The 14,820-nt window shown below is 41.2% G+C and overlaps 1 protein-coding gene across 1 annotated transcript; it reads right to left on the bottom strand.

Annotated features, from left to right (window-relative positions):
• Window positions 1-75: 75 nt before the first annotated feature.
• On the bottom strand, window positions 76-13,522 carry LOC136662408 (fibrinogen-like protein 1). Its single transcript, XM_066639641.1, has 8 exons — window positions 13,452-13,522; window positions 9,203-9,289; window positions 8,126-8,336; window positions 6,800-6,959; window positions 6,139-6,236; window positions 5,112-5,200; window positions 3,832-4,022; window positions 76-2,810 (listed from the first exon to the last, which is right to left on the bottom strand). Exons 1-8 carry the CDS (start codon window positions 13,476-13,478, stop codon window positions 2,630-2,632), a joined length of 1,044 nt encoding a protein of 347 aa, XP_066495738.1. The 5' UTR covers window positions 13,479-13,522; the 3' UTR covers window positions 76-2,629.
• Window positions 13,523-14,820: the final 1,298 nt, after the last annotated feature.

The following is a 14,820-nucleotide window of genomic DNA, read 5'->3' as shown; positions in this document are numbered from 1 at the left end:
GAGCCCTGCAGATCCTCGCGCAGGGCTGCCCGCACCCCCAGGACGCTGCTGCAGGGACTGCTGAGTGTACTCCAGTCCTTGCAGCCCCGTCAAAAGCGAAAGTGGAGCAATCATGCTCTGCTTCTGGTTTAGCGGAGGCGGGGTGCAATCGCCCCACTTTCACTTTGGAAGCCTCAAGGAGCTCTGCAGATGCTTGCGCAGGGCTCCCCACACCCCCAGGAGGCTGTAGGAGGCTGTGGTAAGTGCAGCCAAGCCCCTGCAGCCCCCTGAGCAACATGATCCCTGAGCAGCGATCACGCTGCTGCCTCCTCTCTGCCTCCTGGCTGCCCCCATCCCTTAAGAGCAAAGAGGCCAGGACCCACAGGCTGGGGTGTCGCGACGTCCCTGTCTGAAAACCTCTGGTATAGCCTCTCTCTTTTGATGGCTTATGCCTTTTTAACACTTTTAGAGCACAATCCTATGCAGTTCTACTCAGAATTAAGTCCTACTGTGTTCAACAGTACTTATTTCCAGGAAAGTGAGGCTAGCAGCCATAGGCCACAATCCTAACCAATTTTCCTACACTGACATAAGGGCAATGCAACTCCAAAGTAAGGGAACAAACATTGCCTAACCTTGAGGAGGCCACCATGACTGCCCCCAACTGCAGGATGCAGCACATGCCCCACTGGCACAGCTGTGCCAGTGCATTGCCCTTATGCCAGTGCTGGAAAGTTGGTTAGGATTGCGCCCTTAGTCTCCTTTTCACACCTTTTACAGGACAAATTGATTCTTTCTTTGCCATAGTCAGAAATGTTGCAAATATTTCTAATTAGAGGAACAAAGCTGAACATTGCAAGCAAACTATATAGGAAAATGAATGCTTTTCTGAAATGCTTTTTATCTCTAGAATTGTCTGACATGCACATTACTTTCTTAACAAGGTGTGAACCATCAACTGAGGTGCCACTATATTCTCCAAGAAAGGACAGGCTATGTGCATGGGAAAATCACTTTTCCTTGTCAACAGGTAGATTAAGAGGTATTACACTGCTTAGGGGAGGCTCCAAGCAGAATCATGAGAATGGCATTTTAGTTCGTGGTATATTAACTATAGCAGTGTTCTTCAACCCATGAGTTGTGACCCCAATGGGGTCATGAACATCACAGCAACATTTGCACATTGTGCAAGAGAGGGGTTGGATCCAATCAAAAAATGGGACTGCCTCATCAAAACCAAGCTCTTGATATACCATGTATACTTGCCAATATGCCTAAAAATTGACCCTGACAACCGGGGTTGATTTATACCTGGGTCAATAGAGTGAATAGAGCAGAAGCCTCTGGGAAGCTCAGCAGCTGTCTAGTGAAGTGGGCTGAGAAGCAGGACACTGGTTGGAGGAAAAAGGATAATTTTTACTAGTAATTAAGGTATTCAGAGGCTGCCATTTTGGCTTCTTCTCCAAACAGGAAGGGAAGAGAAGGCACTTATGGAGATTGTATTCTGTATGAGGGCTGCTGCTATGGAAGGGCAGCACTTACTCCTCAAAGTCTCTTCACAACTCTCACAAGCCCCTTTATCTCCCTCCCTCCCTAACAGTTTGGAAAAGAAGGTGAAAAGCCTCCTTTTTTTCCTTTTTGGTGCTGCCTCAGAAAATTCCTGGCACATCGTTTTCAAAGAATTTCACACACTCCCAAGTTTAGGGGCCTGGTTTTTAAAATACCAGGATGAAATCCTCATTTCCATCTGAAACAAAGTCCCAGGTTACAATTAAGTGCACCATTACTTAAGAATAGCACCCATGGAAAGCAATGGGTCTACTTCTGAGTAAATAGGGTTGCAACTATGTGCAGCTGCACTTGCTCACATTCATGCCTTGTTGCTTGTCTCTCCACTATGAACTGAATTGCACACTCCCAGTTATGTGTTATAAATTGCATGTTATATGCTTAACACACCAGGCACGTTAAAGAAGGATTTGATTAATGGTTCTACTGGTAAGTTGTTTGCAGTGCACTGGTAGTGTTTACACAAAGGTTGTAAAGATCAGAATTTAAAAAGTTAATGAATAAAATGTGTCTTGGGATATCTTACTATATTTTTAATAAATTAGAGACTGTACAGTTCTTAGGTAACAATTACTGGCAGCTTATTTTTCAGAATCTGGCCTTGCATAAAATCAAAACTATAGTCAGACACCCCCATAAGTTTAACCCGCAACGTATCCAAGGGTCATAGAATATTCCATGAATTTGGCTCAAAAACCTGCCCTCATATCTGTGAGATCGACTTATAGGTGAGTATTTGTGGTAATTCTGCATAACGTCTTGCCCTGCAGCTCCTAAGGCTATCCCTGCTCAGCCTGCTACTGCAGAGATATTGTGAAGACACAAGAGGCAGGGGGAAACCAGTTGGGTGAGGGTAGGCCCCCAGCCTCATTATTTATTTTGAGGCAGTTGGGGCACAAAAAAGGTTAAATAGCACTGCAGTATAGGAAACCAGAAGCAGTTCCTGAATTGTTGCAGCTCTAGTTATGTCAATTACACAGAAATTGATTGAAATCAAACTAAGGACTGCATATAAAGGACCTTAAGACAACATTATGTTGTTTTTGCCTTGCATATCCTTTTTTGAAGCATTTTGGTCACTTTAGTTGTTTTCACCAGCACCACTTGCGATGTCAGCAAAAGACTGAACCCTGATTTTCATGGCTGTATATTTGAGGGAGTACCATAGTCCTCGCCATGTTGACCAAACTATTCCATTGTCAGATGAACTGTGGTACGTCCCCTTCTTGTAATAGCGTCCATTGAGATTTGCTGCATGGCATCTTGCAAAGGTGAAAGAAGTAATGTAAAAAAGGGAAAGCAGATGTTTAACAGAAGGCAACCAGTACAAATACATAAAACTAGATATAAGAATGGGAATTTTTGATTATGGTCAGATAATCTTTTCTTTCAGTGCAATCCTAAACACGTTTACTTGGAAATAAATTCCACTATCATCAGTAGAACTTCTGCCTAGATAGGTGCGTACACAGGATTGCAGCCTAAATACATTTAGTTTTAATGTTTGATACTGTCCAGGCATTTATTTAACATAAAAGGTACAGCTCATTTCTTCATATATGCAGAACTCTGGTTTCCTCCCATGATGTGAATAGTGTTTTGCTAACTCAAACTAATACTGCATCTTCTTGTCCAATAGCTCCTACTAGCCCCTTAGTAGTATTCTTCTGTAAAGAATGCTGACTCCAGAATATACGTACAATACTAGTTGTTGTCTAGATTGTCTTTGATAGAAAGATCTGCACACAGATTGGCAGGAAGGAACTTGCTGAAAAGTTCTAAATGGTACTCTCAGGTAGTCTGACAACTAATTACTGTATTCCAACAATAATTAATATTTAATAAATCAGACCATTTAAAAGTACTCGGTTGAGCTAAGAAAGGACAAGATTTAAAAAGTAACCTGCAGAAAGAAAAAAAACCAGGCAGCATCCAGCTCATCATAGGAAGAGAAGCACCATGTTCACACATCCTTTTGGTAAAAGACTAAAAACCCAATTCTTATGTTCACTTTTTGACAGGAATAATTGCCCTGGGAAGAAGTTTCCATCTCTAAGTGGTGACTATTTCTTCTAAATATGCCTGTTATTCTTGCATTACTTTTCTGCAAACATTAGAAGTTTTTTCTGTGTTTGCACCAATAAGTAAACATACTGTGTGAACTGCCTCATAATCCAGGCACCTGAGTTTGGGAGACATGTGAAATCAGGAGCTACCTTGACTTTTTTTCTGGTGCCTGCTCATCATGGCACTTTCAGCATGCTGAATTACAAATTCACTTACCTGTTAAACCACCAGCCACATTCATTATCTTCTGCACAGCTGCCCGTTAAGAACCTGTCATTGTCTCTGTCAAGGGTGGAGAACTGCATCCCATTGAGAGATGCAGACCATTGCTGCTCAAAGTTGCTTCCTCCAGAAAAAGCATCTCCAGCAGTCCCAGAGAAGGTGCCAACCCATATCCTATAATTGTTCTGAAGGAAAGTCACAGGCACATCTGTTATCAAGTGTTATGTATAAGTAACCACTTGAGTATTTAAGTAGAACTTGTCATGGTGCCACCATAAAACGTCTAAGAACTCTCAGAATTTTCCACATTGAAGCATAGTCTTTAGGCTCTTGTTAACCTTAGTCATTCATATTTCAGTGAGTATTACTGACTCAACACCTAGGGCGCAATCCTAACTCACTTTCCTGCACCAACATAAGGGCAATGCAGCTCTTAGGTAAGGAAACAAACATTCCCCTACTTTGAGGAGGCCTCTGTGAGTGCCCCCCAACTGCAGGATGTAGCACACGTCCCATTGGCACAGCTATGCCAGTGCTGGAAAGTTGGTTAGGATTTGGGCCTTAGTGTTTCAATCATTGATTGATAACTTGACTAATCCTTTTTTTATCAATAAAATTATTTGCCTTTTCAGGGAAAGAAAAGTGCACCTCAAGTTGAAATTGAATCACTTTTTAGTTAGTATGGACTATTTCTCTTTCCCACTTCTATAAATGCAGTTCATGTTCTTAAAACATTGTCAGTTACACTTCTTGCTCTACAGAAGTTATTCTTAAAATTCACTGTTTTACAAATTAGAAATGTTATTTTGATTTCCTGCCAAAAGTTAGTGGAATTTGATTCCTCCGCCCACGAGACCTTAAATTACTCATATAAGTTAAATTAACATGGGCTGCAATCCTATATGCATTTGTCATATGCAACTAAACTCAGTGGGAATTACTTCTGAGAAGGCATACGTAGCTTGCACTGTTAAAATATTCATCTTATTTGTCCAACCCGCCCCCCCCCCCGCCAAGATACTGATGCAATGCCAGCATGTTTTCTCCTATACCCTATTTTGTTTAACACATAAACTCAACACTTTCATGCTTAAATTTGGGCACAATCTATCCAGCTTTCCAATGCCAGTGCAACCTTAATGCAGCCCTGAGATAATACCTTGAGGAGGCCTCTGCAACTGTCCCCTCCTGCAGGATGCAATGCAAGCTCCATTGGCAAGGCTGCATCAGTGCTGGAAAGTGGGATAGAACTGAAACCAAAATAGATTACCCACCGTCTCATTCTGAATCTGAAAATGATCATAAATGGCATATCGTGTTTCTCCACCCCAGTCCATCAGGTCAATTTTCAATGAGTTTTCCTCTGGAAAATAACATAACATTGGAAACTCTCTTCATTCACAATAAATCCCATATCGGACATAGGTGCAAAGATTTCTTTGGGCATCCAAGCATGCATTCACATTATTATAAACAAATTATATTCAGGGAGAAAAGCAACTACTAGGAGCATTTTGATAAGGAAAACCCCCTCCCTTATGTTGCTGTTCAAATCAAACATGGAGCCCCTCTTTGGCTGCAGCATTGTGAGAGATGCTCCATGCATCAAGCATGTCATGTTTAGTTTGGTCTTAAGCCATCTTCTAGAATTCATCATGATGAAAGAAATAATTATATTTAGCCATTTGTACAGCACTTCCTAAGTGTGCAAAGCACTTTACAGTTATTCTTTTGATGAATCCTTAAAAGAACCCTGTGAAGTAAGTATTATTGTCTCCATATTAACCCCTTTTTTGCCCATACCACAGGTATACACATTTGATCCCTGTTGTGTATATGCAACGCTGGGCAGAAATGGCTTAAAACTAAGGAGCAGCTTGTTTGTGGTCACCAAATACCAGTTAAGTTCATTGCAGAGGCAAGATTCAAACCAGGAAAGTCATGAGCGGTAGCTCAGTTTTTTAGCCACTATGCTACAGGCAGCTTACAGGAAGCACTGATCAAACCAGAAGGCCCTTGTCCAGTAAAGGCCCTTGTCCAGTAAAGGCCCTTGTCTCATCATTCGTGATGAGAGCAATTCATTTATTTGGGCTAGAATTATTTGCTTGTATACCACCTTTCAAGTCAAACCCAGTCAAGAGGGTTTATATACAATTAAAAATTGTATATATTGTATACAATTGTATTTATTGTATACAATTAAAAATTGTATATCAGGTTTCTGGTTGCAGCTGCTCATCACTGTTATTTCATTCTTAATTAGTTAGAATTAGTTCACAAAGAAAGCATGGCTATACTTACCCCTGAATAGAAGGTCATAGATCTTATCATTACCTAGCCAATATTCGTCATTCTTGCTCTGGAACTGTCCAAACCCTTGTTTGTAATCAACCCATTGTCTACAAGGAGGAGACATGTACAGGTGTATCAATGTGAGCATAGAATTTGGAATTCCAACATGTGGAATTCCTTGCTTATAACTCCTCTTGACTTCCAAACTGATAATGCCAGCTTATTTCTTGGTGTATAGCGAATATATCGCATTATTCTTTTCCCCATGTACCTCTAGCTAGGTATAGAAGCAGAGGAATGGTTTAGAACAAGGTCAGAACTCAGGAAAATGCCCCTATTCATCTGGGATAATGGTGGGGATGGGGGTTTCTCTTTTGCCTCTCCCTTTCTTTTCATATTCATGGTGTGTGTTTGAGACATAAGGCCTCAATAATGGGCATGTATTTTCTCTTCTCCTGTAATTTTGTAATCTTAGGGATTATGAGCTAGTGCCTTTCACCAAGCATTAAGAGACAACAAATCCAAAACTTAATGTTCTCTAATTCAGAAGCTGGCATGTGCTTGGTTGAACAAAGTTACTTATTTTTTACATTATGCTTCCCTAAACCCTTTGTGTTGAACAGTGAAGGTCCTTTTCCACCCCCTTGGATGAGCTATTAACTACCCGTACCTATAGAAATTCTCTTTGCCATTGCTGCGCCGTTGGATCACAGTCCATCCACCTCCATCTGACATGTCACAGAACACAAGGAAAGGTTCTCGGTCCACTCTAGGCCTAATTCTGTAGTAGGCACTTTCTGTTTTTCCACTGTTAAATACCATTGCACAGTCTAAGCGAAAAAACATACAGAGCAGAGCAAATGTTATAGGGCTGTTGAACTACAGTGCCATAGCAGGACGTGGCTTAGGTACAGCAATTCAGGTTTGTGGAACTAATGCAAAGGTGCAGAAGAGGAATGGGTACCATCTCCCTTACCTTTTCCCATCTGTCAAACCATATGGATCTTTAGTCATTTATATATTTAATTTGTTTTAACCTTTGTTGTAAGCTGCCTTGAGTCCCTCCGGGAAGAAAGGCGGGGTAGTAATAATAATAATAATAATAATAATAATAATAATAATAATAATAATAATAATAATAATAAATTTTATATTAATATTTAAATAAGAGCCAGAGTGGGGATCTGTCTCTGTCGCATTCTAGTATGGCCAAGAAATGGAACCAATGCTGGAGATATGTAGTTGAAGGATAAGGCTATGTGCAGAAGGCACACTTCTGCTTTCACATTTCTTGTAATGAAACTTATACTGACTGGCCAATGCTCCCATTTGCTACAATAGCTGTCAATCCAGGATGAGGAGCACTATAGCACTAAAGGAAGTGGTGTTATATGAGATATAACTGTATCAGATCATTTATCCACTGATGCACTTCCATGTGGCCTTAATCCACCAAGTAGTGGTTAATTTTAAAAGGAAGCAGTGGAGCTCAACAAGTTAAGTGGGATTTTGGATTCTAGTCCTTGCCCTATTCCCAGATTAGTGGTTGTTCAGTGAGGGAACTCACTGCATGCACTCAGAAGCATCTTATTTGCTCATACTTCACAAAATTTAGAGCTTGACCCTGACACTGAGGGCCAATCCATGGCTGAACTCTGGTAAACACTGAGTTGAGCTGAATTAAATCTTTCTTCCACAGTAGTCAATTCAGATCTGTTGCCAACAGGACCTGAAAATATTCCTAGATATTTGGCTGTGGTGAGAATCAACATCATAATCAACATTAAATTTTCTAACATTATATGGCTATCAACTGAAAGTGGAGACAGCAAACTTTCTATGGGATAACTGGTTATATATTTAGAGAATGTTTTATTAAACAAAGGTTTTAATATAAAAAAGGACATGCCTGACATTCAGGAAATGTTAAAGCCAAGCACATTCTCTCAGAAGAAGAGATATCTTGTGTAACAGTTCGTCCACAGAAATAAGCTACCTTGATCGTAGACTAAGAGGTTCCCACTAGTTGTGGGCAAATAAGTGTCCTGCTGTGCAGTTCTCCAGGCAGAGAACACCTTGCTCTTTCTTCTGTGATAATTGTTCCCCAAGAGATCTTTCAGATGGGATCCATACAGTTGGGAGAGGTCCTGGAGCATTTTTAATCTCTCTTGCAGTTTGTTGTTTTCTAACAGACAATCAGCCTTTTCCTGAAAAGGAGGAGGAAAATGTTTACCTGAAGTGCAGGTCTGTTTCCAAGTGTTTGTGGTGCTCTAGCCAGAGAACATTACCAGACCCTCTAGCCCAGGGATGTCACTCATACAGAGGGCCAAAGTTAGTATTCATGGTGCCTGCTGAAGGCCGGAAGTGACATCATTAAGAAAAAAGTTACATCATTAAGCAGATTATGGCCAGAAATAAGCACTTTGTTCTCACATAGAAAACTCATTAGCAAAATGACAAAAGAGAAAATGTGCCAATTTCGTTCATATTTTCAAGATATGAGAGAGCCCAATTATCAAGCTGGGAGAGCCCAATCATAACAGGGGACAGATAAATTGCTTCTGGGGGCTGCATTCAGCCTGTGGGCCTTATGTTTGACTCCCCTACTCTAAACCGTCTTTGGTCTCCTGGGATTGATGGCTAGACAGCAGGCCACCTAGGCCAGGCCTAGGATTTTTTCCAGAACTGAACCTGAAAGTAGGGGATGTGCTGTCATTTCACATAGGGTCTTGTGAGTTTGGAGGCAGCACACACTCACATTCTTTTAACTGGGCCAGCATTTTGCCTGAAGTGAAAACAGCTGTATGCCATCATGAAAGACGGTGATGCTCTCAACTCAGTGTCACCTAAACCAGTCTGGCTGGGCCTCAGCAAGTGTCCACTCTTGCTAAGCATCTGCAGTGACCAAATCTGAAAGCAGGCATTCCTATGACTGAGAGGGGTTCAACATTTTCAGTAGTGACAACCTTTCAGAATTCTAGCCTCTGCAATCATTAAAAAAAAAAATACAGAGATGGACTCTCTGTATAGCCCATCACGTAGAGCCCATCACGCAGAGCCAATGTCTACATACCGAAAGCCGAGGTGCGGGTGAACAAAAGGGCTCAAGGACCAGCAGAAGGAGAAGCATCCGAGTAATCATCACATCCATTTCATAGAGCTAGAAAAAAATAGTATTTTCTGACATGTAAAGCACTTCAGATGTGTTCCCTGGACAGAATGCTTTCTACAACCCTGCAAACTAAGAAAGTATTCTTATTCACATCTCTCATATTGCAGATAAGGCTAAGGCCTCCTACAACACAATCCTATGCACAATCCTACTCAGATGCAAGTCCCACTGTGGTCAATAGGGCTGGCTCATAGGACTGCAGTGCTAGTGAGTTAATCACAGCCTGATTCACAGCTCAGTCTGTTAGCTACTATGCCATATACCAGCTCAATATCAGCACAGAATCCTGTGGAATATTAAGACATATTTTCTGGCTCTTCCTTATTACCATTTTTTAAAATGGGAGCAGCACATTTTAAGATAGCTATCCAATTTTTTGAAAAGAAACAGCTAATTTGAAACCAACACAATATGCATATAGTCAGATTTGCTTGTTCTTTTATGCTCATTTGTTCTTTGTTGTGCATGTGTACATGCATGTTCGTGCTTTGCAACAGAATTCCAAATTTGCCATGCACTTCCCACTGGGTGGCAGTAGGGATGTACTATATGCGTCTTGTGCTTACACTAAAATTCTCTGGCCAAGTTAAATGACTCATTTGTTTTCCTGGTAATCTGCACCTGCTTGATCTGAACAAAATTTGCTACCCAGAATTCTCCTCTGGGAACGCTGATGTGAGATACTCACTGGATGCACAAAGAATATTTCATAATAAATAGCAATTTAGTTATTTAGTATACAACAGTTGGCATGTGGTGATTACTGTATTACTATTGGCACATCATAGTATTTGGCAATATTTGAATTGACAGGTTATGAGATCTCATTTTTAAAACTGCTGAAACCAACCAAGAGCTGCTGTGAAGTCTAACAATTGGCTTCAGAGGTAAAATTTCATATTCAAAATTTAAATGAAGTTGAAAGATGTTGGAAAATTATAGTTTTTGAAAGTTTTCATTCAAAAGTTTCCATTTCTAAATGCACTGTCTCTCATGCATCAGTCCTCCATCCTTCCCTCACTCCCTGCTTTTTATTGATATATAGCGGCTGCTTGACCTGAAACACTACATGATGCCATCTCGGTTCTGCTGCCTCTGCACACAGACCGAAAAACAAACAAAAAGCAGCCACTTTACTGCACTCCTTGTGTAGGGATTCTGGTTTGTTTTAAAAGGGCTGGGTGAATGAATGAGCTCCACAAGATTCCTGTAAATGAAACTAAAGGTCCCGCACTTCTGTGTCTGAAGAACCGTACCTGAAGGAAGGTAAGGAGGCAAGTGATCTCCTTTCTACTCACTTTTATTACGCACAAAGTGGATCACTTCAGGTTGCATCCAGCAAGCTGGAGGGAGGTGGTGGCAGTGGCAACTTCTCCTTATCATTAATTATCTTGGCAAGATGGAACTTCTGTTGGTGGGTCGGGTGGTTCATCTAACTGGGTGATGTGAACCTTTTCTCGGTGGGGTTGCGCTCCCCCTGAAGGACCAGCCTCACCGTTCAGGAAGGCCGCTGTACTTACTTTTAAAGTTCTGAATATCTAGGGAACTAGCTATATTCCAAGGACTGCCTCCTCACATAAGAGCCTGCCTAAATGCTAAGATCATTGTCAGAGGCCTGTTTCAGAGGCCCCTTACCTTCAGCAATCAGGCAAGTGATGACAGGAAAGAGGAACTTTTCAGTTGTGGTGCCCTATATGTGAAACATTCCCCCCCCCCCGAAAGTTTTCCTGATGATTTTTTTAGTTGCGTAGATGTTCCAGCAGGTTATCCAAGTTAGTCTGAATGCCAATACAGTAACACAATTTACTGATGCCACTGGTTTTCTATCTGTTCTATTATTTCTCCTGTTTTAAACTAAGGTAAATGTACATCCTGTTTTGATTTGTATCTTGTTTTTATTAATAATAAAACTATTAACATACTGCTTTTCAACAAAATAAAGTTCACAAAGCAGTTTATGTAGCAAAATAAATGAAAAGAAGGTCCCCTGTCCCACTCACAATTTTGAAGTCACAAGAGACACCAGCAAACAGCCACTGGAAAAGATGTGATGCTGAGATGAATAGGGACACTTGCCCTCCCCCTGACAAAATACTAGATGTATCACTTCCAACTAGTCCTTGTCAGCAGCCAGCAGGTAACCTGGAACATTTAGAAGTGCCCCCCCAAAATTGTGAAGTGTGAAAAACCCAAAGACAGTGGAAGTGAAACGCAGTAAGAAAATTGCTGAAGAAACTTTCCCTGATGAAAAGAAAAATGCAATCATAACAAACTAAGAACATTTTGTTCTCTCCAAGATAGACACTTTGAGACTCTGGAACCCCTTGACAGAGAATCTGCCAAAAGCACTCTCCGTCTTCCAGGAACAGGCAAACCTCAGTCTAATGTCAATTCTTTCCTAACCATTTTACCAAAAAAAAACAAACTGATGCTGCAATCCTATACACTTTCCCGGAATATGCCCTATTGAACATAATGGAACTGACTTCAGAATAGACATGCATAGGATTGTGCTGTGGGTTTACAATCCTATATACAGGCTGCAGTCCTAACCACACTTTCCTAAGAGTAAGCCCCATTGAACAAAATAGGATTTACTTATGAGTAGACCTCGGTAGGATTGTACCCACACTTACCTAGGAGTAAGGTTAGGAATGGGCTGTAAGAATGTAAACTAACTGCTGCATTTCACTTTATAAGACCATTATTGCATAAACACACCAGGCAATGCAGATGTACACCATGCTGTAAAATAACCATTGGATTTTAGTCTGTAGAAGGATGATATCTGAACTTTCAGATAGTTTCAGGTAAGTTTACTAGGCTATGTTATTTGGGGCATTCTGATGTTTTGCTCCCCTTTGTCAGGAATGCAGAGTGCTGCCACTGCTGCAAATTGTTGCCTTCCTCAGTGTTTTAGGCAGCAAGGTTGCCACTGTTTTTCTGGCAGGACTTCCTTGCCTTTAACAATAATAAATGCAGTACACAGAGAAATAAACTACACAACAGAATAGACAGAAATTCAGCAGCTTGGAGCAATTGCCAGGCCCCAGTTACCTGGATGCAAGTTCGCCACACTTGAACCACTGCTGGCATGGTACCTGCACCCCACTGCCTTCTCCAGGCACATCCTGTTTCAACTACCTGACTGAGTATGAGAGCTTCCAGCAAGGCTTGTTCAGCAGACTTGGACACCAGTGAAAAGTTTGCTGCCTGCAGAAGCTGTGCTGCCAGGATGCATACCCAGAGCTGAGCCAGACAGGCTCCCATTGACCCTGAGTGCATCAAGTTGCTTCCGCAGCCTCATAGTGGCCAGAGAGCCTAGGTGAGCGGTGAGTGAGAAGGCCCAGAGGGCTGGGCAAGAAGGTGCCGCAGAATGTGCTCACCGAGGGAAAGCTGAGCTGAGCTCCACTTCATTTTTTGCCAATGCTCACTCATTAATCATGTTGATGCCAGACTATCGGGAGTGTCATACAACTGGATGCCAGACTATTGGAGTTTTACTGTTCTTTTTTCTTCCAAAAACCTTAAACTGTCAAAAGTTCATTTCAGGTAGTGCTGAACAGGGATCTTTCTCCATGTCACAAGGCATGTGAGAGACACCTGCCTCATCTCATACAGCTGCTTTGAACAGAAGAATTAAATATACAAAGTGCAGTTGGCCTTGACAGGGATTTATTATAAACCCTGCATCAACACAGCACTGTGATAGGTAAAGCTGCACTTAGCATCATTTCGGCTTCTATACAACTCTTAAAAGTACACCTGGGACAGGAACTCGAGACTGCACTGCAGGGGGAAAATGAAGAATGAGGAAAGGGTAATTGTGCACCCCTCCACTCCACACGCATGCACACAAACATGGCCACACCCCACAGTTTCCTCTATGAATAGTTTGTCCCTTAAGATCGATATTGCTGTTTCATAACAATAGCAACATTTGTTTAAAAGTTGGATTAATGACTACATTTGTTTAGGCTTATTACTTCCTCATTAGTGTACAGTTAAGTTGGCAAGTATTTCCTGTGAAAACAAATGCAGAAGCAACATTCCCCAGTAGGGTTTTTGATGAAGTTAAAACTAATTTCCTGTACGATAAAAATATTTACAAAATGCAGCTGAAGGATTCAGGTGAAAAATATAAACTTACCCCATTTGTTGTAATCTGCCTTGGCATCTGAATACATATGAGAGGAGTTGTGTTTCTTAAGTCTTGGTGAAGATGTCGGCGCTAAAAAAGTACTCACAGACAAATTTATTCACTCCAAATAAGTCTTAAATTAAATGATCTATGAAGGAATTATGTGAGCTCCCTCTGCTGCCTATAAAGCAGTACAGTACCCAAACACTTTTTCAGAAACTAGGGTAGAAATGTTACAATGGAAATGTTATATTATTACAAAAGTTGTTCATATGACTGAAAAGATTCAAACAGAGCAGTTCATTTTTGTTCTTTTTCTGGGAGGGCACGGGGGGGGGGAGACACACACACACACACACACACACACACACAGAGTGAGAGAGAGCACTCCCAGAGCAAAAACAGCATGAATTCAGAAAATAACTTTTTATCTTTCTTGTGTTTAGTGTTGGTCATTTTTTCTTTATCTACTTGGTCCATCAGGTCATTCACATACTGCAGCCATTTTTAACCACTGTACCGTGGCACACTGGTGTGCCGTGAGTGGTCCACAGGTGTGCCACAGGAATTTGGGAGAAAGCCATTTATTAGTAGGGCCAATGGGCGATGTGAGCCCCCCACTGTTAGCATGGTGTGCCTTGTCAATTGTCAAAAACCTGGTGGTGTGCCTTGACCATTTTAGTGTCTTGTCAGTGTGCTGTGAGATGAAAAAGCTTGAAAATGTCTGACTTACTGTCTCTGGGGTGTAGGTGCATCTTGGACACTGGAGAATCGGACATTTGGGTAGCAACACAGCAGTATGCTCTTGTCCAGCTAACATTTTGCTACCACTGGGATGGAACCCAGCATGTCAGAATATGTCACTAGGGTTTGTATCACCTGGTGGGAGAGCTCACTGTGTCACCCCCATGATGGACTTCCTTCCATACCAGATCACACAGAATAAATTACAATACTGTACGCACAGCCTAACTGCATAGCATCACCAGGTGTGGTGTAATCTCTATTAACTTTATTTAAATATATAACAGTACAGGTCACCCAATTAATCACTAACCAACAAAAAACCAGTTACCATCTTGATGATACACAACTGAATCAAAGTTATAGTATTAGCTCTGATACATGGAAGTGAAAACTGACTCATAAGTTCCCTGCTGTGCCATAACACCTCATTGTTCCCTGGAACAAGCAGTCTCATTGGTCAGTTTTAAGTTAAAGAAATCTTCAACTTAATGTGTAACTTTTTGTTACACAAGGTAGCTGTGTGTTTTTTTTTCTGGTTAATTGGCCATACCTTTTTAAAGAATACAGATACTGTAATTCAACATGGGTTGTTTCATTACATTCTGCATGAAATTATCTTTCCAATGATATA

The sequence above is a fragment of the Tiliqua scincoides genome, chromosome 1, assembly GCF_035046505.1.
Source record: "Tiliqua scincoides isolate rTilSci1 chromosome 1, rTilSci1.hap2, whole genome shotgun sequence".
Lineage (NCBI taxonomy): Eukaryota > Metazoa > Chordata > Lepidosauria > Squamata > Scincidae > Tiliqua > Tiliqua scincoides.
This window is presented reverse-complemented; position numbering and strand designations above follow the sequence as displayed.

Excerpts from the sequence above, each read along its gene's own strand:
- LOC136662408 (XM_066639641.1), bottom strand. The coding sequence starts at position 13,478 with ATGCCAAGGCAGATTACAACAAATGGG. Across the intron at positions 8,337-9,202 it reads CACCCGCACCTCGGCTTTCG|GAAAAGGCTGATTGTCTGTT; the intron begins GTATGTAGACAT and ends CCTCCTTTTCAG. Across the intron at positions 6,237-6,799 it reads GGCAAAGAGAATTTCTATAG|ACAATGGGTTGATTACAAAC; the intron begins GTACGGGTAGTT and ends TCCTCCTTGTAG.